At 42.5% G+C, this 26,121-nt stretch overlaps 2 protein-coding genes and 1 non-coding gene across 5 annotated transcripts; 2 read left to right on the top strand and 1 right to left on the bottom strand.

The window, feature by feature from the left end:
* The first annotated feature begins 16,819 nt into the window (after positions 1-16,819).
* On the top strand, positions 16,820-16,901 carry TRNAS-CGA (transfer RNA serine (anticodon CGA)). The gene has a single exon. It is a non-coding gene; the product is annotated as a tRNA-Ser (tRNA).
* Positions 16,902-17,105: 204 nt separating this feature from the next.
* Positions 17,106-22,699, top strand: LOC140880862 (ubiquitin-activating enzyme E1 1-like). 3 transcript variants are annotated; one of them, XM_073285706.1, is made up of 7 exons: positions 17,106-17,204; positions 17,409-17,740; positions 18,141-18,358; positions 18,924-19,718; positions 19,959-20,827; positions 20,914-21,346; positions 21,870-22,699. In XM_073285706.1, the coding sequence occupies exons 2-7, from the start codon at positions 17,422-17,424 to the stop codon at positions 22,464-22,466; spliced, it is 3,231 nt and encodes a 1,076-aa protein (XP_073141807.1). In that variant the 5' UTR covers positions 17,106-17,204; positions 17,409-17,421; the 3' UTR covers positions 22,467-22,699. The 3 variants fall into 3 exon arrangements, with proteins under 3 accessions (XP_073141807.1, XP_073141806.1, XP_073141808.1); XM_073285707.1 differs by lacking the exon at positions 17,106-17,204 and adding an exon at positions 17,244-17,298; XM_073285705.1 differs by lacking the exon at positions 17,106-17,204 and having other exon boundaries at positions 17,232-17,740.
* A 402-nt stretch (positions 22,700-23,101) lies between these two features.
* LOC140878090 (protein NODULATION SIGNALING PATHWAY 2-like) lies at positions 23,102-24,556 on the bottom strand. Its single transcript, XM_073281693.1, has one exon. It carries the CDS (start codon positions 24,554-24,556, stop codon positions 23,102-23,104), a length of 1,455 nt encoding a protein of 484 aa, XP_073137794.1.
* Positions 24,557-26,121: the final 1,565 nt, after the last annotated feature.

Genomic DNA, 26,121 nt, shown 5'->3' with positions numbered 1-26,121 from the left:
AATCCCATGCAATCGAACAATCTCCTGCACATACAATTGCGCCATCCTATCAAAGGTGTAATCGCGGTTATAGGAAAGAAAATGCGCTGATTTCGACAACCGATCCACGACAACCCAAATAGCATCACAATTCCCGGAAGACATAGGCAAGTGGGTGACAAAGTCCATCGTCACATGCTCCCACTTCCATTCAGGAATCTCTAAGCTGTGAAGTAACCCTCCTGGTCATCTAAACTCTGCCTTGACTTGCTGACACACAAGGCATCGGGACACAAATTGATAGACACTGCGCTTCATCCCTTTTCACCAAAATCGAGTGCGAAGATCCTTATACATCTTCATGCTGCCTGGATGTACAGAGAATCGACTGCGGTAAGCTTGCGATAAGATCTCATCCCTCAAAGTAGAATCCTCGGGTACCACAACTCGACCAGAAAGACACAACAAACCGTCTCCCTGCAAATGAAAATCAGAAGTATTATCACCCTCAGCCAAACGGGTTAACTTCTGCGTCTTCAGATCAGAATTTTGAACTTCCTGGATTCGTCGATACAACGCTGGCTCTGCAAGCAAAGAGGAAACACGAATCCCTTGCTATTCTTTCTTATGACGGAATGTGAATCCTGAAGAACAACACTCTTCCACTGCCTTCCATACCGAATTGGTACGAAGGGAACTCGCATAGACCTTGCGACTAAGCGCATCAGCAACAGGATTTGAAGAACCTGGATGGTACTTGATCTCACAATCGTAATCCTTCAACAGATCCATCCAACGACGCTGCCGCATGTTCAACTCATCCTGAGTGAACAGATACTTCAAACTCTTATGATCGGTGAAGATCTCAAATCGTTCTCCGTACAAATAGTGACGCCATATCTTAAGAGCAAAGACAATGGCTGCAAGCTCTAAATCATGTACGGGATAGTTCTCCTCGTGAGTCTTCAGTTGTCTGGATGCATAAGCGATCATGTGGCCATTCTGAGTCAACACACACCCCAAACCCTGGAGAGAAGCATCAGTGAAGACTACAAAACCACCTGATCCAGACGGTAAAGCAAGAACTGGAGCTGTCATCAGACGACGTCTCAACTCACGAAAACTGTCTTCACAAGCATCAGACCAAACGAAAGAAACGTCTTTTTTCGTCAACTGAGGAAAAGGCTTAGCTATCTAAGAAAAATTCTCCACAAAACGACGATAGTATCCTGCTAAACCAAGGAAACTACGAATCTCAGAAGCTATAGTCGGACGTGACCAATTCAAAATAGCCCCTGTCTTGCTAGGATCAACAGATACGCCCTTCTGAGAAATGACATGACCAAGGAACACAACTCGGTCAATCCAAAAGTTACACTTACTCAGCTTCGCGTACAACTGTCTCTCCCTCAAGACCTGCAGTACAGTATAGAGATGGTAGGCATGCTCATCCATGCTGTGAGAATACACCAAAATGTCATCGATGAACACCACCACGAACTTATCCAAAAAATCGCGGAAAACTCTGTTCATCAGATCCATAAAAATAGCTAGAGCGTTCGTCAGACCAAACGACATCATTAGAAACTCATAGTGTCCATACCGCGTACGAAATGCTGTCTTAGGAACATCCTCCTGTTGAACTCGCAACTGATGATACCTAGACCGAAGATCAATCTTTGAATAGACAGAAGTACCCTGTAACTGATCAAAGAGATCATCTATCCGCGAAAGAGGATACTTATTCTTCACTGTCACCTGATTCAACTGATGGTAGTCAATACACAACCGCATCGAACCATCCTTATTCTTGACAAACAGTACTGGGGCTCCCCATGGCGAAACACTAGGTTGAATATAACCCTTATCAAGAAGATCTTGCAATTGCTTCTGCAGCTCTTTCATTTTTGATGGTGCCAATCGGTAAGGAGTTCTGGAAATCGGTGTAGTCCCTGGCACTAACTCAATGCCAAACTCAATCTCCCTTACTGGTGGCAAACCTGGAATCTCCTCCGGAAATACATCTGGAAAGTCACAAACCACTGGTATCTCTCGGATATCTGGCTCTCCTAAGGATGCGTCAATGGCGTAGATAAGGTAGCCTTTCCCGTCAGACTCTAAAGCACGTCGGGCCTTCAGAGCTGAAACCACTGGCATCGGGGGTCGCGCTCCCTCACCATAGAAATACCATGACTCGTCATCCTCTGGACGAAACTGAACAAACCTCTGATAGCAATCCACTATCGCTCGGTAGGTAGTTAAGACATCTATCCCAATGATGCAATCGAAATCCTCTATTGCTAGAATTATCAGGTTAGCACTAAGCTGATGTCCCTTGAAATCCAAAACACAACCCACAACTAGACGCTTGGCTAAAACCTCGCTCACCATAGGAGTAGAAACCACTAGCAACACGTCTAAAGGAATAAACGACAATCTATACTTCTTAGCAAAACGTGCTGAGACAAAAGAATGCGATGCACCGGTATCAATCAAAACAAATGCAGGAAAACCACACAAACTACAGGTACCTGCGATCATCCGATCACTGTCAGCCTCTGCCTCTTCCTGATTAAGCGCAAAGACCTGACCCTGGGCACGTGGCCTCAAAGAAGAATGACCCCGAGAAGGAGTCTGAGTAGGCTGTCTCTAAGACTGCTGCGGCTGCTGATACTGCTGCTGGAAAGGTGGCTGCTGGTACTGAGGTGGCTGAACAGATGCCTGAGAACCTTTGGAACCACTCACTGCCCCAATCAGCATAGGACAATCTCTCTTCATGTGACCCTCCTGGCCACACTGGAAACATGCAGTGGTCGATCGACCACACTGCCCTGGCGGATGTCTGCGTCTGCACTGACGACAACGGTTCGGCCTTTGACCACCAAAGTTATGCACTCCACCAGATCCAGAGGAAGAAGAAGTACCTTCTGACTTCTTGAAGGACTGCCCCCTAGGGCCCAAAGCACTAGCACTCGCTGACCTGGAAGAAGAAGAGTAAAGTCCCCTGTTCTTCCGAATACTGTCCTCGGCCTGGCGATAATGGTCCACCAAATCCTCGTAAGTCCCATCGCCGCCCAGAGCAACCATCCGATGAATATCAGGGTTCAACCCTTGAAGGAAATGATCAAACTTTGCCATAGAACTATCAGCAACATGAGGACAAAAAGGTTGCAGATCAAAAAACTTTTGCTGGTACTCCTCGATCGTCATCGTCCCCTGTCGCAAACTCAACAACTCACTGGCGTTCGCCTGACGAAGAGCTGGAGGAAAATACAGTCTCTGATAAGCAGTACGAAACTCAATCCAAGTAGCTACACCTCTAGCTGCTATGAACGGTGCGGAAGTAGATCTCCACTACTTCCTCGCTCTGCCCTCGAGCATAAAGGTAAGAATCTCCATCATATCCTCAACCGTGCAATGGAACTCCTGGAAACACTGCTCCATCCTCTCAAGCCAATCCTCCGCCTCTTCATGTAGTAGCCCGTGCCCTAATTGAGTAATTAAAGGATTAATGCTAAATAATTGAATTGGGTATTGGACGGATCGGAAGCTCCGAAGGCACGATCGGAAGCTCCGAACAGGATCGGAAGCTCCGATGAGCGATCGGAGGCACCGATCGATATTACATCAGGCATGACGTGTGGTTGGATCGGAAGCTCCGATCAGGACCGGAAGCTCCGATCACCCCTATCCGGAGTCAACAAGTGATATTTTGACACGTGGCAGATCAGGATCTTCGGAAGCTCCGATGACAGGATCGGACGTTCCGATCGAGGTTCGGACGTTCCGATCAAGGATCGGAAGTTCCGATCGTTGTCTATAAATAGAAGGCCGAGACTTCACTTTCATTTGCCAATTCCGAGTTCTCCTTTCCTTTCTAGTCCTTTTGTAGCTGTTCTAGTCTTCTTAGGCTTGGTCCGGAGGTCGGAGAGGCGTTCGGTAGTCGTAGCGGAGTTGTGCCCAAGTTCTGGAGGCATCGACATCAAAGGGCTAACGACGGACGAAGGTATAGCTTTTGCTTCCTATAAATATTTAGGAGTATGTAATAGCTTAGTTAAGGCTTTTAGAGCACTTTAATGATAGTAGTATCATTTGGCAGTATAGAGCAGACTATAGGCGTGGACCTAGAGTTGGTAGAGCTTGCACTGTTTTGAGGTACGGAAGTACTGTTCGAGATATCCTGACTGAGTATGCATGTATTATGTGACTGCATGATTTATATGTCATTATGCTGCATTCATTTGCATCTTGCTGTATCTCCTTCGAGATGTCTGTAGTAGGGTTGTACCCTATCCTGTTAGTGGATGGACTTCCATCGATTTGGGTCCGGCGTTTCCACGATTATCTCGGTATGGGAGCCACCTCCTGAAGCGACGGCACAGCGTGCTACATACCAGGGCCCGGTCTGTCTCTGTTATCTGATCCTTGACCTCGAGTCTATAGGGAGTTCACTTTGCATGCATGTATACTCATACTCTCGCACTGAGCGTTTTATGCTCACGTCTCGTACTCTGTATTTTCTGGACACCCTATTTCCATGGGGCAGGTTTGCGATTGGACGAGGAGGGTGGATCCAGGAGGGGCTAGTCAGTGGTTGGCCAGCTGGAGCTTCGTCTAGGTTTTATTACTGTTATTTGGTTTCCGCAGTTTTATTCTGATATCTGTTTTATTAAGTTAATTGCATGCCTAAGTTCTGTTTAGTAGGTGATCCGGGTAAGGGTCACTACATTTATGGTATCAGAGCATGCAAAAGATTTCTTGGGATTTAGTCTCATCTTGAGGTATTTTTGTAGATGTCAAATCGTGACGACCAGAGTTCTCATGGCAGTGTTGGTGGGCGTTGGGGTGATGCCGACCGGGAGCCTCGTCGAGAACGGCGTCATTGTCACCATGACGACGAGCGTTTCACTGTGCGTCGATTCTTAGCTATGGGTCCCAAGCCCTTAGTTGGAGGTGAGTCTCCGGAGGATGCGGAGAACTGGTTAGACCGCATGGAGACGACTTTTCAGACTTTCCAATGCACCGATGAGCAGAAGGTGGAGACCCTTGGCTATCTTCTGGATGGGCGTGCGCGCAGGTGGTGGAGGTTTACTTCTGCACCTTTTGTTGCGGCGAGAGGAGTGGCCACCTGGGCCGAGTTTCGCACAGCTTTCCAAAAGCGGTATTTTCCTCCTGCACTCCGACAGTCGAAGGCAGGCGAGCTACTGAGTCTGCGACAGGGAACCATGTCTATCGATGAGTATCAGCAGAGGTTCTTTGATCTGCTATCCTATTGCCCCGAGATTGCTGATAGCTCAGAGATGAAGTATAATCTGTTCCTTCAGGGCCTTAACCCTGAGATCCATGACCGTGTGGCGGTTGGTGACGACATGTCCTACGAGGGTTTGGTGAGCCGTTGTCACCAGGCGGAGGACAGCATTCGGCGGAACAGGTCTTTCTCTCAGTCGAGACCTGCTAGTTCTTTGGGTCCCCGTGCCCAAACTTTCAAGAAGTCTGGATCTTCTTCTTCCTCTGGTTCTGGAGGTATTGTCCGTTATGGTAAGAAGGACAAGTGTGATCACTGTGGGAAGAACCATCCATCCGACAAGTGTCGTAGAGCTTCTGGAGCTTGTTTCCTTTGTGGAGAGACTGGTCATATCCGGAGGGATTGTCCACAGTCTGGGGGAGGCGGTTCTGGTTCTGGTACAGGATCGGGTTCTCAGGCTACCGTACAGCAGAGGTCGCAGGGACAGTCTGCTGGGAGTTCTCATTTGAGGCCACGAGCTTCTGGCCAGGTGTTTGCCCTGAGACATGATCAGGCTGTGGAGGAGAATGAGAAAGTCATCGCAGGTACATTTATGCTTTATGGTATACCTGCTCTTGTACTTATTGACACTGGTGCATCTCATTCCTTCATTTTTGCACGTTTTGTTAAGAGGCATAAGTTACCATGCATTTCACTAGACGTAGTGATGTCTGTTTCTACTCCGACGGGCCAATCTGCTTTGGCTAAGCGTCTAGTGATGGGTTGCCCTTTAGAGTTCGAAGGGAACATTCTGTTAGCAAATCTCATGGTCCTGGCGATGGACGACTTTGATTGCATTCTGGGAATAGATGTGCTGACTACCTATCGAGCTTCAGTGGACTGCTATCAGAGATTAGTACGCTTTCATCCGGAGGGGAGTGAGAGCTGGTTTTTCTATGGTGAGGGAGCGCGACCCCCGATGCCTTTGGTATCAGCTTTGAGAGCCTATCGAGCTCTAGAGTCTGGAGGGGAAGACTACCTTATCTATGCAGTTGATTTGTCCGCTGAGAGTATTGGGATAGAGAGCATTCCTGTTGTGGATGAATTTCCAGATGTGTTTCCTGATGAGATTCCGGGTTTTTCTCCTGCTAGGGAAGTCGAGATTGGCATAGAGTTGATGCCGGGTACTTCGCCTATTTCTAGAGCACCGTATCGTCTGGCTCCGTCAGAGATGCGTGAGTTAAAGAATCAGCTACAGGATCTTTTAGACAAGGGGTACATTCGTCCTAGTGTATCTCCTTGGGGAGCTCCTGTTCTCTTCGTAAAGAAGAAGGATGGGTCGATGCGGCTGTGCATTGCTATCGGCAGCTGAATCGAGTTACTGTAAAGAACAAGTATCCGTTGCCTCGTATTGATGACTTGTTTGACCAGCTGCAGGGCACATCAATTTACTCCAAGATTGACTTGAGATCTGGGTATCATCAGTTGAGAGTCCGTGATCAGGACGTAGCCAAGACTGCATTCCGTACTCGCTATGGACATTACGAGTTCCTAGTGATGCCATTTGGTTTGACTAATGCGCCGGCTATATTCATGGATCTGATGAACCGTGTCTTCAGGGAGTATTTGGACAAGTTTGTCGTGGTCTTCATTGACGACATCCTGGTTTATTCGCGTAATATGGAAGAGCATGTTTCTCACTTGCGGTTGGTACTGCAGACTCTTCGAGATGAGCAATTGTACGCCAAGCTGAGCAAGTGTGAGTTCTGGATGGATAGAGTGGTCTTTCTTGGCCATATTATATCCAGGGAGGGGATTTCTGTTGATCCAAGCAAGATTGAAGCGGTACTTAATTGGTCGCGTCCGACGACAGTTGCTGAGATCCGTAGTTTTTTGGGTCTAGCAGGGTATTATCGTCGCTTCATTCTGAACTTCTCTCAGTTAGCTCGACCGTTGACGCAGCTTACCCGCAAGGGTGTGGATTTTGAGTGGTCCTCCGAGTGTGAGGAGAATTTCCGTGAGCTTCGACGGCGGTTGACTTCTGCGCCGGTGTTAGCATTACCGTCAGGATCTGGAGGGTATGTAGTTTACACGGATGCTTCTCTTCAGGGGTTAGGTTGTGTCCTGACTCAGAATGGGCATGTGATCGCATACGCTTCTAGGCAGCTGAAGCTTCACGAGGACAACTATCCAGTCCACGATTTGGAGTTAGCAGCCATTGTGTTCGCTTTGAAGATCTGGCGTCATTATCTTTATGGCGAGAAATTTGAGATCTTCACCGACCATAAGAGTCTCAAGTATTTGTTCACTCAGGCAGAATTGAACATGAGACAGAGACGTTGGATGGACTTGCTTAAGGACTATGATTGCAAGATTAAGTACCATCCGGGAGCTGCTAATCTCACCGCTGATGCTTTGAGTCGCAAGGTGCGACTTTCCGCACTTCAGACTTGTTCGATGTCTAGTGCGATCAGTGACTGTTGTACTTCAGGTTTTACCTTCAAGCATAAGAAAGGTATGCAGAGTATCCAGATGTTTGCGATATTATCTGAGCCAGCCTTGTACTCGCGGATCCGAGATGCTCAGATGTCTGATTCAAAGACCCAGCGTTTAGCTCGTCTAGCTAACGAGGGTAGCTCGTCTGGATTTCATTATCAGTCAGATGACTTTCTGTGTTTGTCTGGTAGGCTTGTGATTCCACAGGATGAAGAGTTGCGAGAGGAGATTTTATCTCAGGCACATCGCACTAAGTTGAGTATTCATCCTGGGAGCAACAAGATGTACAATGATCTACGTACTCGTTTCTGGTGGAAGGGAATGAAACGCAGTGTTTATCAGTTTGTTTTGAGATGTTTGGTGTGTCAACAGGTCAAGGCAGAGCACCGACGACCAGGAGGATTGCTTCACAGTCTGCCTATTCCTGAATGGAAATGGGAGTTTATCACTATGGACTTTGTGACCCATTTGCCGGTATCCCCGAGGAACTGTGATGCTATCTGGGTGGTGGAGGACCGACTCACCAAGTCAGCGCATTTCATTGCCTATAGTCGAGAGTACTCTGTGGATCGCATGGCTCGGTTGTACATTCAGGAGATCGTTCGACTTCATGGAGTGCCTGTGAGCATTGTCAGCGATCGGGACCCCAGGTTTACTTCTAGATTCTGGGGGAGTGTTCAGCGTGCGATGGGTACTACTCTCAGTTTGAGTATAGCCTATCATCCGGAGACTGATGGTCAGTCAGAGCGCACTATCCGTACGTTAGAGGATATGCTTAGAGCGTGCGTCTTGGATTTTGGTTCAGCCTGGCAGGATCATTTGCCGTTGATCGAGTTCTCTTACAACAACAGCTATCAAACTAGTATTGGGATGACACCTTTTGATGCGTTGTATGGGCGACGTTGTCGTACTCCACTCTTCTGGGAAGAAGTGGGGGAGAGACAGGCTGAAGGACCGGAGTTTATCCAGCAAGCGATAGACATTGTTGATCAGATCAAGAAACGGATTAAGACTGCCCAGGATCGTCAGGCCAGTTATGCTAATATCAAGCGTAGGCCTTTGCAGTTCGAGGTCGGGGAGAAAGTGTTTATGAGAGTGTCACCTTTCCGCAAGATTCTCAGGTTTGGCCTTAAGGGCAAGTTATCTCCCAGATTTATCGGCCCGTTTGAGATCTTGGAGAGTATTGGCGATTTGGCTTATCGACTAGCATTGCCACCGCATCTATCCAGCATTCACGACGTGTTCCACGTATCTCTGTTGCGACGGTATGTGGCGGATGAATCTCATATTCTGCAGCGGTCTGAGGTTCAGGTAGACAAGGATTTGACTTATGTTGAGAAACCTCTTCGTATCCTGGATTATAAGGATAAGGTTTTACGGAACAAAGTCATTCCTTTGGTTTTAATTCAGTGGCAGCGCCGAGGCACTGAGGAAGCTACTTGGGAGCTTGAGGACAGGATGCGTAAAGACCATCCTGAGTTGTTTTGATTTCATTCTTTAAGTTGTATTCAGTTGCAAACTCTGTAAACGTTTGATTGAATAAAGAATGTTTCTGATTTCTGTATTTGCATTCGGTACTTAAGATCTGATTTCGAGGACGAAATATCTTAAGTGGGGGAGAATGTAGTAGCCCGTGCCCTAATTGAGTAATTAAAGGATTAATGCTAAATAATTTAATTGGGTATTGGACGGATCGGAAGCTCCGAAGGCACGATCGGAAGCTCCGAACAGGATCGGAAGCTCCGATGAGCGATCGGAGGCACCGATCGATATTACGTCAGGCATGACGTGTGGTTGGATCGTAAGCTCCGATCAGGACCGGAAGCTCCGATCACCCCTATCCGGAGTCAACAAGTGATATTTTGACACGTGGCAGATCAGGATCTTCGGAAGCTCCGATGACAGGATCGGACGTTCCGATCGAGGTTCGGACGTTCCGATCAAGGATCGGAAGTTCCGATCGTTGTCTATAAATAGAAGGCCGAGACTTCACTTTCATTTGCCAATTCCGAGTTCTCCTTTCCTTTCTAGTCCTTTTGGAGCTGTTCTAGTCTTCTTAGGCTTGGTCCGGAGGTCGGAGAGGCGTTCGGTAGTCGTAGCGGAGTTGTGCCCAAGTTCTGGAGGCATCGACATCAAAGGGCTAACGACGGACGAAGGTATAGCTTTTGCTTCCTATAAATATTTAGGAGTATGCAATAGCTTAGTTAAGGCTTTTAGAGCACTTTAATGATAGTAGTATCATTTGGCAGTATAGAGCAGACTATAGGCGTGGACCTAGAGTTGGTAGAGCTTGCACTGTTTTGAGGTACGGAAGTACTGTTCGAGATATCCTGACTGAGTATGCATGTATTATGTGACTGCATGATTTATATGTCATTATGCTGCATTCATTTGCATCTTGCTGTATCTCCTTCGAGATGTCTGTAGTAGGGTTGTACCCTATCCTGTTAGTGGATGGACTTCCATCGATTTGGGTCCGGCGTTTCCACGATTATCTCGGTATGGGAGCCACCTCCTGAAGCGACGGCACAGCATGCTACATACCAGGGCCCGGTCTGTCTCTGTTATCTGATCCTTGACCTCGAGTCTATAGGGAGTTCACTTTGCATGCATGTATACTCATACTCTCACACTGAGCGTTTTATGCTCACGTCTCGTACTCTGTATTTTCTGGACACCCTATTTCCATGGGGCAGGTTTGCGATTGGACGAGGAGGGTGGATCCAGGAGGGGCTAGTCAGTGGTTGGCCAGCTGGAGCTTCGTCTAGGTTTTATTACTGTTATTTGGTTTCCGCAGTTTTATTCTGATATCTGTTTTATTAAGTTAATTGCATGCCTAAGTTCTGTTTAGTAGGTGATCCGGGTAAGGGTCACTACATTTATGGTATCATAAGTGGGGGAGAATGTAGTAGCACGTGCCCTAATTGAGTAATTAAAGGATTAATGCTAAATAATTGAATTGGGTATTGGACGGATCGGAAGCTCCGAAGGCACGATCGGAAGCTCCGAACAGGATCGGAAGCTCCGATGAGCGATCGGAGGCACCGATCGATATTACGTCAGGCATGACGTGTGGTTGGACCGGAAGCTCCGATCAGGACCGGAAGCTCCGATCACCCCTATCCGGAGTCAACAAGTGATATTTTGACACGTGGCAGATCAGGATCTTCGGAAGCTCCGATGACAGGATCGGACGTTCCGATCGAGGTTCGGACGTTCCGATCAAGGATCGGAAGTTCCGATCGTTGTCTATAAATAGAAGGCCGAGACTTCACTTTCATTTGCCAATTCCGAGTTCTCCTTTCCTTTCTAGTCCTTTTGGAGCTGTTCTAGTCTTCTTAGGCTTGGTCCGGAAGTCGGAGAGGCGTTCGGTAGTCGTAGCGGAGTTGTGCCCAAGTTCTGGAGGCATCGACATCAAAGGGCTAACGACGGACGAAGGTATAGCTTTTGCTTCCTATAAATATTTAGGAGTATGTAATAGCTTAGTTAAGACTTTTAGAGCATTTTAATGATAGTAGTATCATTTGGCAGTATAGAGCAGACTATAGGCGTGGACCTAGAGTTGGTAGAGCTTGCACTGTTTTGAGGTACGGAAGTACTGTTCGAGATATCCTGACTGAGTATGCATGTATTATGTGACTGCATGATTTATATGTCATTATGCTGCATTCATTTGCATCTTGCTGTATCTCCTTCGAGATGTCTGTAGTAGGGTTGTACCCTATCCTGTTAGTGGATGGACTTCCATCGATTTGGGTCCGGCGTTTCCACGATTATCTTGGTATGGGAGCCACCTCCTGAAGCGACGGCACAGCGTGCTACATACCAGGGCCCGGTCTGTCTCTGTTATCTGATCCTTGACCTCGAGTCTATAGGGAGTTCACTTTGCATGCATGTATACTCATACTCTCGCACTGAGCGTTTTATGCTCACGTCTCGTACTCTGTATTTTCTGGACACCCTATTTCCATGGGGCAGGTTTGCGATTGGACGAGGAGGGTGGATCCAGGAGGGGCTAGTCAGTGGTTGGCCAGCTGGAGCTTCGTCTAGGTTTTATTACTGTTATTTGGTTTCCGCAGTTTTATTCTGATATCTGTTTTATTAAGTTAATTGCATGCCTAAGTTCTGTTTAGTAGGTGATCCGGATAAGGGTCACTACACTTCAGCTATCTCACCTCCAGTCAAAGGCTTCGGGCTAACCTCCTTGAATCTGCGCATACTCACTCGCTTGCGCTCCTCTGGCTAACCACGACGATGTCTACGATCATCTGGATCGCCCCAACGACCGCCACCTCCGCTATCGTGGCTCTCATCGTAATCTGCCATTTGTTGCATAAGAACATATAATTACTTAATCTGCTTTATGATATTCCCAGTGCAATGCGTGCTCTGATACCAAAAAATATAGTGACCCAACCCGGATCCACTACCTAATCAGAGTTACAGTAAAAGCGCACGCAATAAAAGCTTAAAGTGTAAAGTGCGGATAATTAAAATACAACAAATCCAATCGACAGAATACAACCGACGATATCACAAGTGTATAAGTACTGTTATACAACCAAATCGAAGGTTCAGGGTAAATAAATCCCTACCCTCTACAACCTCACACCCTCCCAAGCTCAATCCTGATGAGAGCCGCCTGGACCGTCCAGCCTCAAACCTGCCCCGCCACAAGGTACACAACGAATACCCAATCACAGGGGCGTGAGCTAGAACGCTCAATACGAAGCAATGATATAATTATAAATATGCGCACACAGATGATTTAAAACTCAAGTGAAAACACTTGCTCATGGCGCCGAGAATGTACAGTACCGGCTTGAGAGCGACTCCGCGGGGTACTCGTATACTCCATATCAGGGCTGAGGCAACCCCATCCTGACCCAAATCCAAAACAGGATACAAGCCCCATATGAAAACTGTCATACCTGACTCGAGTCCAAAATGAGATCATAGTTCCCTATGGAGACTGTCAATGACTCACATCTCTCCGGATGCAGTCATATGTAAAATCATGCATGTGCTAAGGCGATAAAACAAAATATAGCACATGCTCATGCAACATACATGCAAATATATCATGCCGGCTATCTCGGTCAGTACTTACGTACCTCTAACACTGCTGGACAAACCTAGCTCCACTGGCCTATACTCCAAGCCTACTAGTCCAGTCTACTGCTACTACAATGCAAATATTCATGCATCAACAATAAAGCTCCAAAAGCCTTAACTAAGCTAAAGCGTACTCATAAATATTTTTAGGATGCCAAAGCTATACCTGCGTCCGTCATTAGCCCTTTGCTGTCGATAGCCTCAAAACTAGGTCATAGCTCCGCGACGACGCTTAGATCACTAAGCCACTTCCGGATTACCGATAGGACGCCTAGATCTCCCTAGATCTGAGTTAGAAGGCTTAGGAATCAGAGAGAAGAGAGGAAAAGGTGCACTCCAAATGAACCCTCGGCCCCCATATTTATAGACAACGTTCGGAGCCTCCGAACCTCGTTCGGAACGTCCGAACTTGATCGAAACTTCCGATCGCCCCTTCGGAGCTTCCGATCGCCCTATATTATGTCAGCCATGACGTCACCTTGCTGACGTAAGTGATGACGTGTACACTGAGTCCGATCGGAGCTTCCGATCTCGCCGACGAAGCTTCCGATCTCGATCGGAGCTTCCGATCCACTTCGGATCCTCCGAACTCCTCTTCGGACCGTCCGATCTACCTTGGACTATTTAGGTACATTTTAGTAATTAATTACCTTAATTACCTCGATTAATTGCGGGTCACTACAGGGTGAATCACTGGAAATCAAAGGAATATTTGTAATCTCCGTAACATCTCTAGCAACAAAATGTTCCTGTAAGTGCTCATAGTCCCATGTCTTTGTCTCTGTAATCAGAAGATCATTCACTGTTAACGTATCTAAATCATTGTGCATCGGTGTCTCGATGTACATATTTCAGAGTTTTGCAGCCATGGTTCAAACCAAACATTTATATTATATCCACTGCCGATTTTCCACCTAGCTCCCCTTTGTAACAATGCTCGAGAGGTCAAAATACCACGCCAAACGAAACTCGGATTATGCCCCAAATTGGCATTCAAGAAATCCACCCCCTCGGGAAATATTTAGCTTTGAAGACTCGACTAACCAACGTATTTGGATTCGAGATAAATCTCTATCCCTGCTTTCCCAACATAGCCAAATTAAATCCTTGTAGGTTTCGGAACCCCAAGCCACCGAACTCTTTCCTCGTGCACATTTTATCAAATGCTAGTTAATTAATACCTCTCGACCCTAATTGTTTCGCACCCCACCAAAATGAGTTGAGCATCCTCTGCAATTCTTCTAAACTCGATGTAGAGAGTAAGAAAATATTCATAAAATAGGCTGGAATAGCTTGTCCAACCGCTTTGACAATAACTTCTCGACTCGCTCCTGATAACGGTTTTCGTCGCCATTGCTGAATTTTACGCCAAGTTATGTTCTTCAAGAAGTTAAACACGGTTTTCTTACTCTTTCCTACCAATGATGGCAGTCCCAAATATCTTCCTTCATTGAGAGAACTCGATATGGAAAGTATTTGTGTCAGATTTGCTTTAGTATCCCGGATTACACTGGAAGTAAAGTAAATTCCATATTTATTGAAGTTTATTCCTTGTCCCGAAGCTTGCTCATAAGTATCCAAAATATTTTTCATGGTATTACTCCCAGGGATAGTTGCTCGGAAGAAAAACAAGCTATCGTTCGCAAATAGCAAATGCAAATAGGTGGTGCTCTCTTGCAAACCTTGATACCATCTAGAGTTCCCTTATTTTCAGCTTGCCGAATTAACCCCGATAAACCCTCTGCACATAACACAAAAAGATAGGGGAAAGAGGATCCTTTGTCAGAGGCCTCGTGATGGCTGTATTGGATCCACCTGATGTCCATTCACAAAAATTGAGTATTGGACAGTAGTAACACAAAGCATCATCCATTTCACCCATTTCTCCAAAAAACAAGTTTAAGCGAGATACGTTGAAGATACTCCCAATCTACTCGATCATATGCTTTGCTTATAACAATTTTTATAGCAACCTCTCCCATCCGACCTTTAGTTTTCCTCTTCATATGAAGTATCACTTCAAAGCCAACCAACACATTATCTGTTATAGATCTACCCGATATAAACGCTGATTGCTTTTCAGATTTAATCTTTCCCATCACTCCTTTAAGACTGATAGCTAGGACTTTGGATACAATTATGTATAGGACGTTACACAAAGAGATAAGGCGCAGATCCTTCATTGATTCAGGATGATCACATTTTGGTATTAAGACGACATTCATATTATTCAATGATGATGGGAAAGTCGTCTGCTAAAGCCATTGACAACGTGCAGAAAAAACAACGATCGGTGCCAATCTCATGCCAAAATTTTTTAAAAAGTGCGAGATTAAAGCCATATGGGCCCGATGCCTTATCTGAATGTATATGCAAGAGTGCCTTATGAACTCCTCCTCAGTAAACGGTGCAATCAACATGTTATTTTCATCATTTGACATGCAAGTTGTTACCTAGGGATGATCAAACTTTATGAAAAACCGCTTAAATCGACCGATCCGAACCACACCAAATCGCCTAAGTGCAAATTTTTTACTAAAACCGCGATTGGAAAATAAACAATCAAACCGCACCGCATATAATGGTGTAGTGGCAATTTGAATGAAAAACCATGTCGACCGCACCACATAGTATTTTATTATTTACGGTTGAGTTTTATTTTATTTATTATATATTTTACATTAAACAACTAGTAAATAAAACTTAATTTTATTAGAGTTTTTGTCCAAATTTGACTCAATTTTTCACAATGTTCAAAATGATAATATTAAATTTATGATGCTACAAAATAAAAATTTAAATATAATAAACGGAACTTGAGGAATTAAAATTTAATGATATTATTTCACATTTTCATTAATTTTATTATATTCTCATTCATGATGCATGCGAAAAATTTGGAGTCTCGAAAAAAATTATCTTTTTAAAACTCTTTTTATAAATAAAATTTCATCTCACTACTTTGACGGTGGTCAAATAATTCATTATATTTTCTCAATTGTCAACCATAAGTATTTTTTCTCTTGGAATCTCTTGTTGAAAACTTCAAATATTTTGTGAAATAAGTAATACCATCTATTTGCCAAAACATTTGTTTTTTTTTAATTTCTTTGTGATTGATATTGTTTTGAACTATAAAATTGCATGGTTCATTTGTTGTTTTATTCTATAATTTTTATTTTACGTAATTTAGATTATATTTTCATTTGAAGCACATTCTTGTTCATTTAAATTTATTATTATTATTATTTATTATTAATAACTTAATTTTAGTTTCTATTTTATTTAAATGTCTTTTGTTAGTAAGTTTTTTTATCACTCTTTGCTCATAAGAAAAACCGTATTACCGCTCGAAACCGACCGAAACCGCTCGAAACCGTACATATACTTTTGCATAAAAAACCGAGATTAAAAAATATTTTTTAAACCGAACCATACATTACAATTCTCTTTGAATTTAGTGAGAAAACCGTCCAAACCGCACCGTCACCTCTACGAATTTACCACTGGATCATAATTTCTAATAGAAAACCGCAAATAAGCTTTGAAAATAATTTTGTACAACCTCGCATAACCCATCAATATTTTCGTGGTAACGCACCATTGTCATCTCTTAGCTTTGTGATGATGTTTTTTTTTTCCTTGTCGAGGGAGACACGTGAAAAGATTTTGTATTAATGGAGTCCTCATCTCTCGACCAGTATGCTTTAGCTTTATTATTCACGTTCTTGAATTTTTTTTTTTTTTCTAGTTTCATATAGTGAATTTATTTATTTGAATTTTTTTTTTTAAAAAAAAGATTAAAAAGAAAGTATGAAAACATGATGACAGTGGTGTGACAGCCTCTTGTACATAGTAGTTATCGTAAATTATGACTTTCTCTTAACTCACTGTAACAATATTAATTGATATGATAGAATAATTAACAAAGGTGTTAAAAAACTAACATTTTTCCACAATGGTATTTGTTTAATAAATATAAAAGTCCAAAACATCAAACAATGTGTCGATATGTCCGAGTGGTTAAGGAGACAGACTCGAAATCTGTTGGGCTCTGCCTGCGCAGGTTCGAATCCTGCTGTCGACGCTTTTTCATTTTTTGCATTTAATCTTTTCGGCAGCTACATGTCATATGGGCCAGTCTGGGCCCAGAAATTACGAAACCCATTTCTGAAGTGATCCGAGCCTGCACAGCCCACCTTCGTAGAACCCGAACCTTCATCCACACCGTATTCCAAACCAAAAATAAAACCCCCCGACTCCACTGCATCAGCACAAGTGCCTCATTTTTAATCAATCACCCCCATTCTGACCCACTCATTTCCCTTCTATACCCCCCAAACCCTAACCCCATCAATTCACTCACACGCAAACTCGCCCTTCCTTTTTGGTAAGCGCTGTCTCTCTCTCTCTCTTTCATTTTATTCTTTCCTCGCAGAAACGATTTCTTGCGCTCCTTTTTTCCTGTGTGCATTCCAATAAACGTTCGATGCAATTTCGCTTTTGTTTTCGTTTTGATTTTGATTTTGATTTTGATTTTAGCTCTCGATTGCTTTGATATTTTTTTTAATCGAATTATGGTGAATTCCAACAGTTCACTGGACTTTATGCTTCCGGTGAAGAGAAACACAACTGCAGCGGCGCTAGGAGTTGATTCCGAGTCCTCTTCCCTGAAGAAGCAACGCGGTCTCGCATCAGCTGCGTCTGGAACAGCAGTTTCGTATACTGTTAACATGGCTGGAGGAAGTTCCAATGGGAGTAGTCGCGCCACCAACGACAAGTCGCCGATCAGCGATAGTCAACCGCTGGAGATCGACGAGGATCTGCATAGTCGTCAGCTCGCTGTGTACGGACGCGAGACCATGCGCCGATTGTTCGCATCAAACATTCTGATTTCTGGAGTGCAAGGCCTTGGCGCTGAAATAGGTAGGAGCGATCTGCAAATCTGTGTATAATATGTCAGTTTGTTGCATATGTCGCCTATGGTTTTATGAAATACGTGTATGTTTGCGCCATTTGAATATCTGCGCAATATGCTTGTAATATGGAGTGACTACGGCAAACCACCTGAGACGTAAATTTACTGGAATCCATGCCTGATCGGTATTGAGCTGTCAGTTTCTTAAAATTTTACCTGTCAAGTTTCCTCGTATTTCCGATGATGGTCTTATATACATGCTAACTTGATCATTGTTCCACTTCCACAGTAATTTGGTTTTCTTAAATCTAATTATATTTTTTGCAATCTGATGTAACTTTGAATGTGTGTTTTGAGTTCCGGTTCATGTCATTTTGATGAAGGTTTTTGATCTTTTGTTGTTTGCAGCGAAGAACCTTATTCTTGCTGGTGTTAAATCGGTTACTCTACATGATGAGGGTTCCGTGGAGTTGTGGGATTTGTCTAGCAGTTTTATCTTCACAGAAGAAGATTTGGGGAAGAACAGGGCTCTTGCTGCTGTCCCCAAACTACAGGAACTCAACAACACTGTCATCATTTCTACACTAACTACCGAGTTAACCAAAGAGAAGCTTTCTGATTTTCAGGTGCATTAGTTAAAATTTTCTTTTCCTGCAAAATCTTATTTGTATGTTTTGTTCAATTTGCTTCTTGTTTATTTAACCTTTTTTTATCAGTTGATTGTTTAGTTATCATCAAATCCATGAAGTAGCTTTGCATTTTTGTGTTTGGATAGTTCAGTTATATAGTATTAATTCACATGGTTCTGTGCTTGAGTCGTTGGCATCTGATTGGAATTGCAGAATCTTGTGTGATAAATGTGCTATGGCCTATGAGCGTTGTTTGTCCGTCTATGTGTCTCTCCTCAGCTACCCTCTTACAGGTGTAGGTCTATCCTCCACACAGGGAGAAACTCTTATAAATTGCGTGTAATTTCCCCAAAATAGAAGGAAATTTGGTATATCGCAATGATACCTTACAAAGTAGTCGATAGAATTCTATACACTTACAAGGTTTTACGTGTGACATCTATTATGTTTTGTACAACTACTTGCTAAGCTTATTTTTGCTGCTTAGGCTATCATTGAAGATCACAAACATTATACTTTATAGTTCTGCTCAGTGATCTTACTAGTCTATTTATGCTTCCAGGCTGTCGTGTTTACAAATTTAAGCTTAGAGAAGGCTATTGAATTTGATGATTATTGCCACAAGCATCAGCCTCCTATTGCTTTTATCAAGTCTGAAGTTCGAGGTCTTTTTGGAAGTGTATTTTGTGACTTTGGTCCTGAATTTACGGTTTTTGATGTCGATGGTGAGGACCCACACACAGGCATTATTGCCTCCATTAGCAATGACAATCCAGCCCTCGTGGCTTGTGTCGATGACGAGAGGCTTGAATTTCAGGATGGAGATTTGGTTGTATTTTCTGAAGTGCGAGGGATGACTGAATTGAATGATGGAAAGCCAAGAAAAGTGAAAAATGCTAGGCCTTACTCTTTCACCGTTGAAGAAGACACTACTGATTATTCTGCTTATCAGAGAGGTGGAATTGTCACACAAGTAAAGGAACCTAAAGTGTTAAATTTCAAGCCATTGCGACAGGCACTCAAGGATCCTGGTGATTACCTTTTGAGTGACTTTTCCAAATTTGACAGGCCCCCTCTTCTTCACTTGGCTTTTCAAGCTCTGGACAAGTTCATAGCTGAATTTGGGTGTTTCCCCAATGCTGGATCTGAGCAAGATGCCCAGAAATTAATAACTTTAGTTACCGATATTAATAATGGCCAGTCGGATGGTAGATTGGAAGAGATTGACCACAAGCTTCTTAGGAACTTTGCTTTTGGTGCCAGGGCTGTGCTAAACCCTATGGCTGCCATGTTTGGTGGTATCGTGGGTCAGGAAGTTGTGAAGGCTTGCTCGGGGAAGTTTCATCCGCTTTTTCAGGTCAGTCAGTAGTTTGCTTGTGAATTTGAAATACACTTGCAAGTTAAAGTTCTTTAAATGAGGCTCATGCATAATATGCTTATTACAATTTTGAAAAGGAAAGATAATTGATTACTATTTTTTTGAACTTGAAATACACTTCCAACTTAACAGTTCTTTAAATTGGGGTCAAGCATAATTCATACTACAATCTTGATACTCTCCGGAATATTGATTCGTCCTGATTTGTTTGGTCAACAGTTCTTCTATTTCGACTCTGTTGAATCTCTTCCATCAGAACCCTTGGATCCAAATGACTTAAAACCCTTGAATTGTCGGTACGATGCTCAAATATCTGTATTTGGGTCTAAGCTACAGAAGAAACTGGAGGAAGCCAAAGTTTTCATCGTGGGTTCTGGTGCACTGGGCTGTGAATTTTTGAAAAATGTAGCTTTGATGGGAGTCTGTTGTGGCGACGAAGGGAAACTAACTATTACTGATGATGATGTTATAGAGAAGAGCAACCTTAGCAGGCAGTTTCTTTTCCGCGATTGGAACATTGGTCAGGCAAAGTCAACAGTTGCTGCCTCCGCCGCCTCTCTGATCAATCCTCGTCTTCATGTGGAAGCTCTACAAAATCGTGCTAGCCCTGAGACTGAAAATGTATTTGACGATACATTCTGGGAGAACTTGAGTGTCATCATCAATGCTTTAGATAATGTAAATGCCAGGCTTTACATTGATCAGAGGTGTTTGTACTTCCAAAAACCTCTTCTCGAGTCAGGTACATTGGGTGCCAAGTGCAACACCCAGATGGTTATTCCACACCTTACTGAAAACTATGGTGCATCAAGGGACCCACCAGAAAAACAGGCGCCTATGTGCACTGTGCATTCATTTCCACACAACATTGACCACTGTTTAACATGGGCTAGGTCTGAATTTGAGGGTTTGCTCGAGAAAACTCCTACTGAGGTTAATGCATATCTAAGTAATCCAAGCGAGTATACATCCGCAATGAAAAATGCTGGTGATGCTCAGGCCCGAGACACTTTAGAACGAGTTCTCGAGTGCCTTGACAGGGACAGATGCGACACATTCCAGGACTGCATTACTTGGACTCGCTTGAAGTATAACTTCCTTTTTTTCTTTTCTTTTTTTTTTCCGATAAAATTTATTCCAGAAGCTCCTAATTTTATGCTGATGTTGTAATCAGGTTTGAGGATTACTTTGCAAACCGGGTGAAGCAGCTGACATATACATTCCCTGAAGATGCTGCTACTAGTAGTGGAGCTCCATTCTGGTCTGCACCAAAGCGATTTCCGCGAGCCCTCCAGTTTTCCAATGATGATTTGAGCCATCTTCAGTTTGCCTTGGCAGGAGCAATATTAAGAGCAGTAGTTTTTGGCATACCAATTCCCGACTTTGTGAAGTCATCTGACAAGTTAGCTGATGCTGTTGACAAAGTGATTGTCCCCGACTTCTTACCGAGGAAAGATGTGAAAATTGTGACAGATGAGAAAGCTACCAGTCTTTCGACAGCATCTGCGGATGATGGCGTTATCATTGATGAGTTGATCCTTAAGCTTGAAATGTGCCGAAAAAAATTGGCCCCAGGCTATAAATTGAATCCAATTCAGTTTGAAAAGGTCAGTTCTTTTTTTGCTTCTTGTTCTTTTTGCACGTGCAACTTTCAAATATGAGGGGGGAGTGATCAGATCTGGTGGAATTATTTGGAATTTCACTACCGTTGTCTGAAACTATCGTTTTAATGTTGAAGGATATCCATGAGATGTTTCACTTTTTGTCAATTTTGAAGTAATGGCAGTCAAAACCCTTTATCATACTTGTTGAGAAATAAGTCTGTAAGAAAGTGGATGCTATGTATCATTTTTTGAATTAATGTTAATATATAATATAGTCTTGAACATTGATCAAAACTAAATCTGCGTAAATTTTACCTCTGGTCTATGTTTTTTTCTTCCAAGCAAGTATAAGTATGAATCATCTCAAACCTATATACTCCATAATTGTTGGTCTTATTGGGTTATCGTGTATTTCAACTGCTTATCCTATGCTGTCGCAGTAAAAGCTGGAGGTTTTCTTTTCTTAGCATCAGGAAATATGTTAACTTAAATCTTGTATGCCTCATTGAATTCTTCTAATCTGCAGGACGATGACACCAACTATCATATGGACCTGATAGCTGGTCTTGCCAATATGAGGGCCAGAAACTATAGCATTCCTGAAGTCGATAAACTGAAAGCCAAATTTATCGCTGGCAGAATTATTCCTGCAATTGCAACCTCCACAGCGATGGCCACAGGCCTTGTTTGCCTGGATTTGTACAAGGTCCTTGATGGGCATCATAAAGTGGAAGACTACCGCAACACATTTGCAAATCTCGCGCTTCCTTTATTTTCCATGGCTGAGCCAGTGCCCCCCAAAGTCATTAAACATCAAGACATGAGCTGGACCGTTTGGGACAGGTGGATCGTGAAAGATAACCCGACTCTAAGAGAGCTGCTTCAGTGGCTCAAGAATAAAGGCCTAAATGCATACAGTATATCCTTTGGAAGCTGCTTGCTCTTCAATAGTATGTTTCCGAGGCACAAGGATCGCATGGATCGGAAGATGGTGGATCTGGTGAAGGATGTGGCCAAAGCTGAGCTGCCTCCATATCGACATCATTTTGATGTTGTTGTGGCTTGCGAGGATGATGAAGACAATGATGTTGACATCCCTCAAATTTCTATTTACTTCAGGTAGTTTGTGTTCGCTCATGATCCTTCAGATTACAGTGGATATTATTGTACTCTGCTGCTCACTACAAAACTCAATCTGGGATTTGGTCAATTTCAATGACAACAATTGATATTGTTTGATAAACCTTCATATCAATTCGAAAATGCAAGCTGCATCTTGACCATGTGTTTCATCGCTGAATGTAAAATTGCTATATGTGAGATTTATGATATTTTTGGGCCTTCATTGATGCTCTATCTTACTAGCTTTTGTGTGAAGATTTTACATTTTTCAAGTGGGAGCTATGATTTTGAAGTTGGAAAAGGGCTAACCAAGGTTTCCGATAATTACAGTCTTTTCATTCTTACTTGAAATTACTTGTACGGAAGGCTCAAGGCTATCACCTTTGTAGACTGTATTTTTCGTCTACTTCTCCAAAACCAATACTGAATACCTCTTCTGAATTTTACCATGAACACGAAGTATTTGACTAGAAATACCATATGGTGATAACTATTCTCTATTTCAAGTTTCTATGTTTTAATATACAAACATCATATCATCAATTAATATACAAGGGGAAAATAGAAGGAATCCAACTTATGCAGAACGACCCTTACGCCTGAACATTGATACACCACTGCCGGTTTCTTGTCTCTTCACATCCAAGTGGAAACTCTTACTAATGGTGTATCCTTCCATTCCAAGACCATCTCATGTTCTCTATAACCTTCAACTCTGACTTTAAATGGACCCTCTCTTTCATTCACCATCTCCTTCGCTTCGGCCAGGCTTTCTTTGCTCAACTCCCGGCCTTCCAACCCGATTCCTTCTTGAACATCGCGGCACTTCATTATCTCTTCCCAATCTTGAAACCAGTTAAGAGGGCTCATAAAAGGGGCAAGAAATAGACCTTCTATGGTTGTTCTTGCCGCTCCCAGGTAACTCGGGAAATTCTTCTCCAATGACTCGAAAAGCGCTTCATAATGCCTCAAAAGTTTGTCAAAGAATGATTGATAGCTTGAACAAGTATTGAAGCCATACCCTTCTTCACCATCACCAAGTGTCAATATTCCTGCAAATTTTGATAATAATTCCTTGGCTACTTTCAGGAATTGCAAGACTTGAGATCTTGGCCGCCTTCTTGCCATGTGGGGCAATCCAACCATGCAATTGAACACCAACCATTTTCTCCCTTCTCTTTTCTTCATTCTTGTTAGTTCATTTACTAAATCCTCCATATTTTTCTCTTCAATTTGAAGTTTACAGTTATATTGTTTGGCGTGACCCTGAAGCCTTTTCTTTGTCTCCTCAAAGTCCCAAAAAGAAGAGGTGCACTCTCCCCCTAATTTCACAGATGTGAGCTTCAGGGACTTGTTCTTCAGGCTCAAGTCCTCCATTAATGCAGCCCATTGAATCCCTTCTCCCATATCGAAGTCTATTACATGTACTTCTGCTACATCACTCGGCATAGCTTCGATAATAGCCGAATTAGCAGTTAGATGAGCAAACCTCCCAACTGGAAGTCCTTGATAGAACACCATGAAAGCTTCAATCGAGTTCTTGATTGACTCGAATCTCAAGTATTCAGTATGCTTTTCTTTGAACTGGAACAAACTGAATGCGACGCGTTCCATGGTGTTCCCCATGGCACTGCTTTTCTCATTTGCGGATTTGACAAGAACATCTGCAAGATCCTTTTCTCCATTCTCTGTAGCCTCTGCGTAGGCCCTTAGCAAGTGATGGAGGCGTAATTCATCGTCCAGTTCTATCTCCGTCCCAGGCAAACTCATCGACATGCCAACCACCGAGTCATCAGCAGATTCAGAGGAAACACAAGAACTCAGTTCAGCTCGATCCCCGGATGGAGGGCGATAATTCCCATCTTCAGTCTCATTTATCCACTCGCAAATCTCCATGAATTCTGCGCTTGACATGGTCTCCAATCCCTCCATGGATGAGCTTATGTGATATTCATCACAAAGATTTTGAAGATCAAGAAACTCATCTTGGAACATGGTTTGATCATATGAGTTGGAAGAAAGCGCAGAGGATTCCTCGTGGGAGGCAAATGAAGAGGAGAAATCATGGTCATCAATATCAAAAAAGTCCATTTCTTGATTGCAAGTCATGTATTGATTTGAGCATGATAGGCTAAAGATTGCGCCAGAGGGCACAAGTTTCTCTGGCTGCATCATCTGTCTTGTTTGCCGAAGGATCAAGTATTGTGAGTGCTGAGTGTTGACAATCGAATACCTGCTTATATAGAAGAAAAAAAAAATCTGCAATAAAATAACACTGACAAAAAAATATAATATGAAATGAGATCAAGCCTCACAAAATTTACCCGTAAAATAGTTTCATGAGAGCTTGATATTCTAAACACACAATAATATTGAATAGAGTAGGTCTCTTGTGAAACGGTTTATCCGTGAGACGAGTCAATCATATCTATTTTTACAATAAAAATAATAAATCTAACATAAAAAAATTAATATTTTTCATTGATAACTCAAATAAAAGATCTGTCCCACAGAATTAAACCTGTCTTACAAGAGTTTTTCCTATTAAAAAATATGATGCTAGACTCATAGCTGTTGTGGTTTCATCGTCATCAAAATAATATGATGCTAGACCACTCCTTTTTTGTTCAAAAAACATAATTTAATTATATGTAGTTTCAAAAATTATATAATCTCAGAAATTACAAACTTAATTTAGCTGAAATGTAAGCTTTTGGCTTATAAATTTTAACGTGTAAAATGTTATTTAGGAGTGTTTGCAATCACTAAAAAAAAGTGATTGTTAGCTTTTGGCTTAAAAAATCATTTTTGTATGTTTCTTAAACATAGATTATGTGTTAGCTTATGTTTAACTTAATTGAAATTCAAAAGCTAGTCATGTGGTGATTATGATTCTCCAAAAGTGATTCTAATAAGAAGGTCATTGCTAAAATTATTCTAATCACTTATTTATCAAACACTACCAAACTTTGATTTTTATATTTTCACATTTGTTTCCAAACACTACTAACTTTTGATTTTTCTTAACTTTTTTATAATCTATAAATTAATCACTTCTACAAAATCACAATCTATTGCAAACACTCCCTTATTTATGGAGGTAAATTTCCGGGGAAAGTCATCTTCTCTTCTTGAAGACTTCATGGGTGTCGAGACAATTTCCATATGAATATTTAATTTCATGGGAATAAATAAATTGAATATATTTATATATATGCATGTCATATTGTCATACACCAAACAGATATCCCCGTAATTGCGTGCAATAATGGGTTTGTTGATAGGGAAACATAATACATACAAATTAGCAGTAATTTCTTGAATAAACATATAAAATTTACGATTAGCAATTGGCATATTTCAGAGTATTCTATTGAATCTTATGAGTACCGGGCATCATTTCTTAATTATTTTTGGTTGTTTTCCAATTTGTATATATGCATCAAATCTCTTTCTTCTTTTTAACTTTTTCATGCGTGCCATATTTATACAGATAAAATAATTATTTATATAATATATTATTAAGAACGACTTATGGTTTAAAATATAGAATTATGGGTGGGTTAGTTTTGTAAGCAGACAAAGTTATCATTTTTCTCACTTTTATATAATGTAATCATAGAAATTTTTATGAGACGATATCATTAGTCAATTTT

Source organism: Henckelia pumila, chromosome 2, assembly GCF_033568475.1.
Source record: "Henckelia pumila isolate YLH828 chromosome 2, ASM3356847v2, whole genome shotgun sequence".
NCBI classification, from domain to species: Eukaryota; Viridiplantae; Streptophyta; class Magnoliopsida; order Lamiales; family Gesneriaceae; genus Henckelia; species Henckelia pumila.
This window is presented reverse-complemented; position numbering and strand designations above follow the sequence as displayed.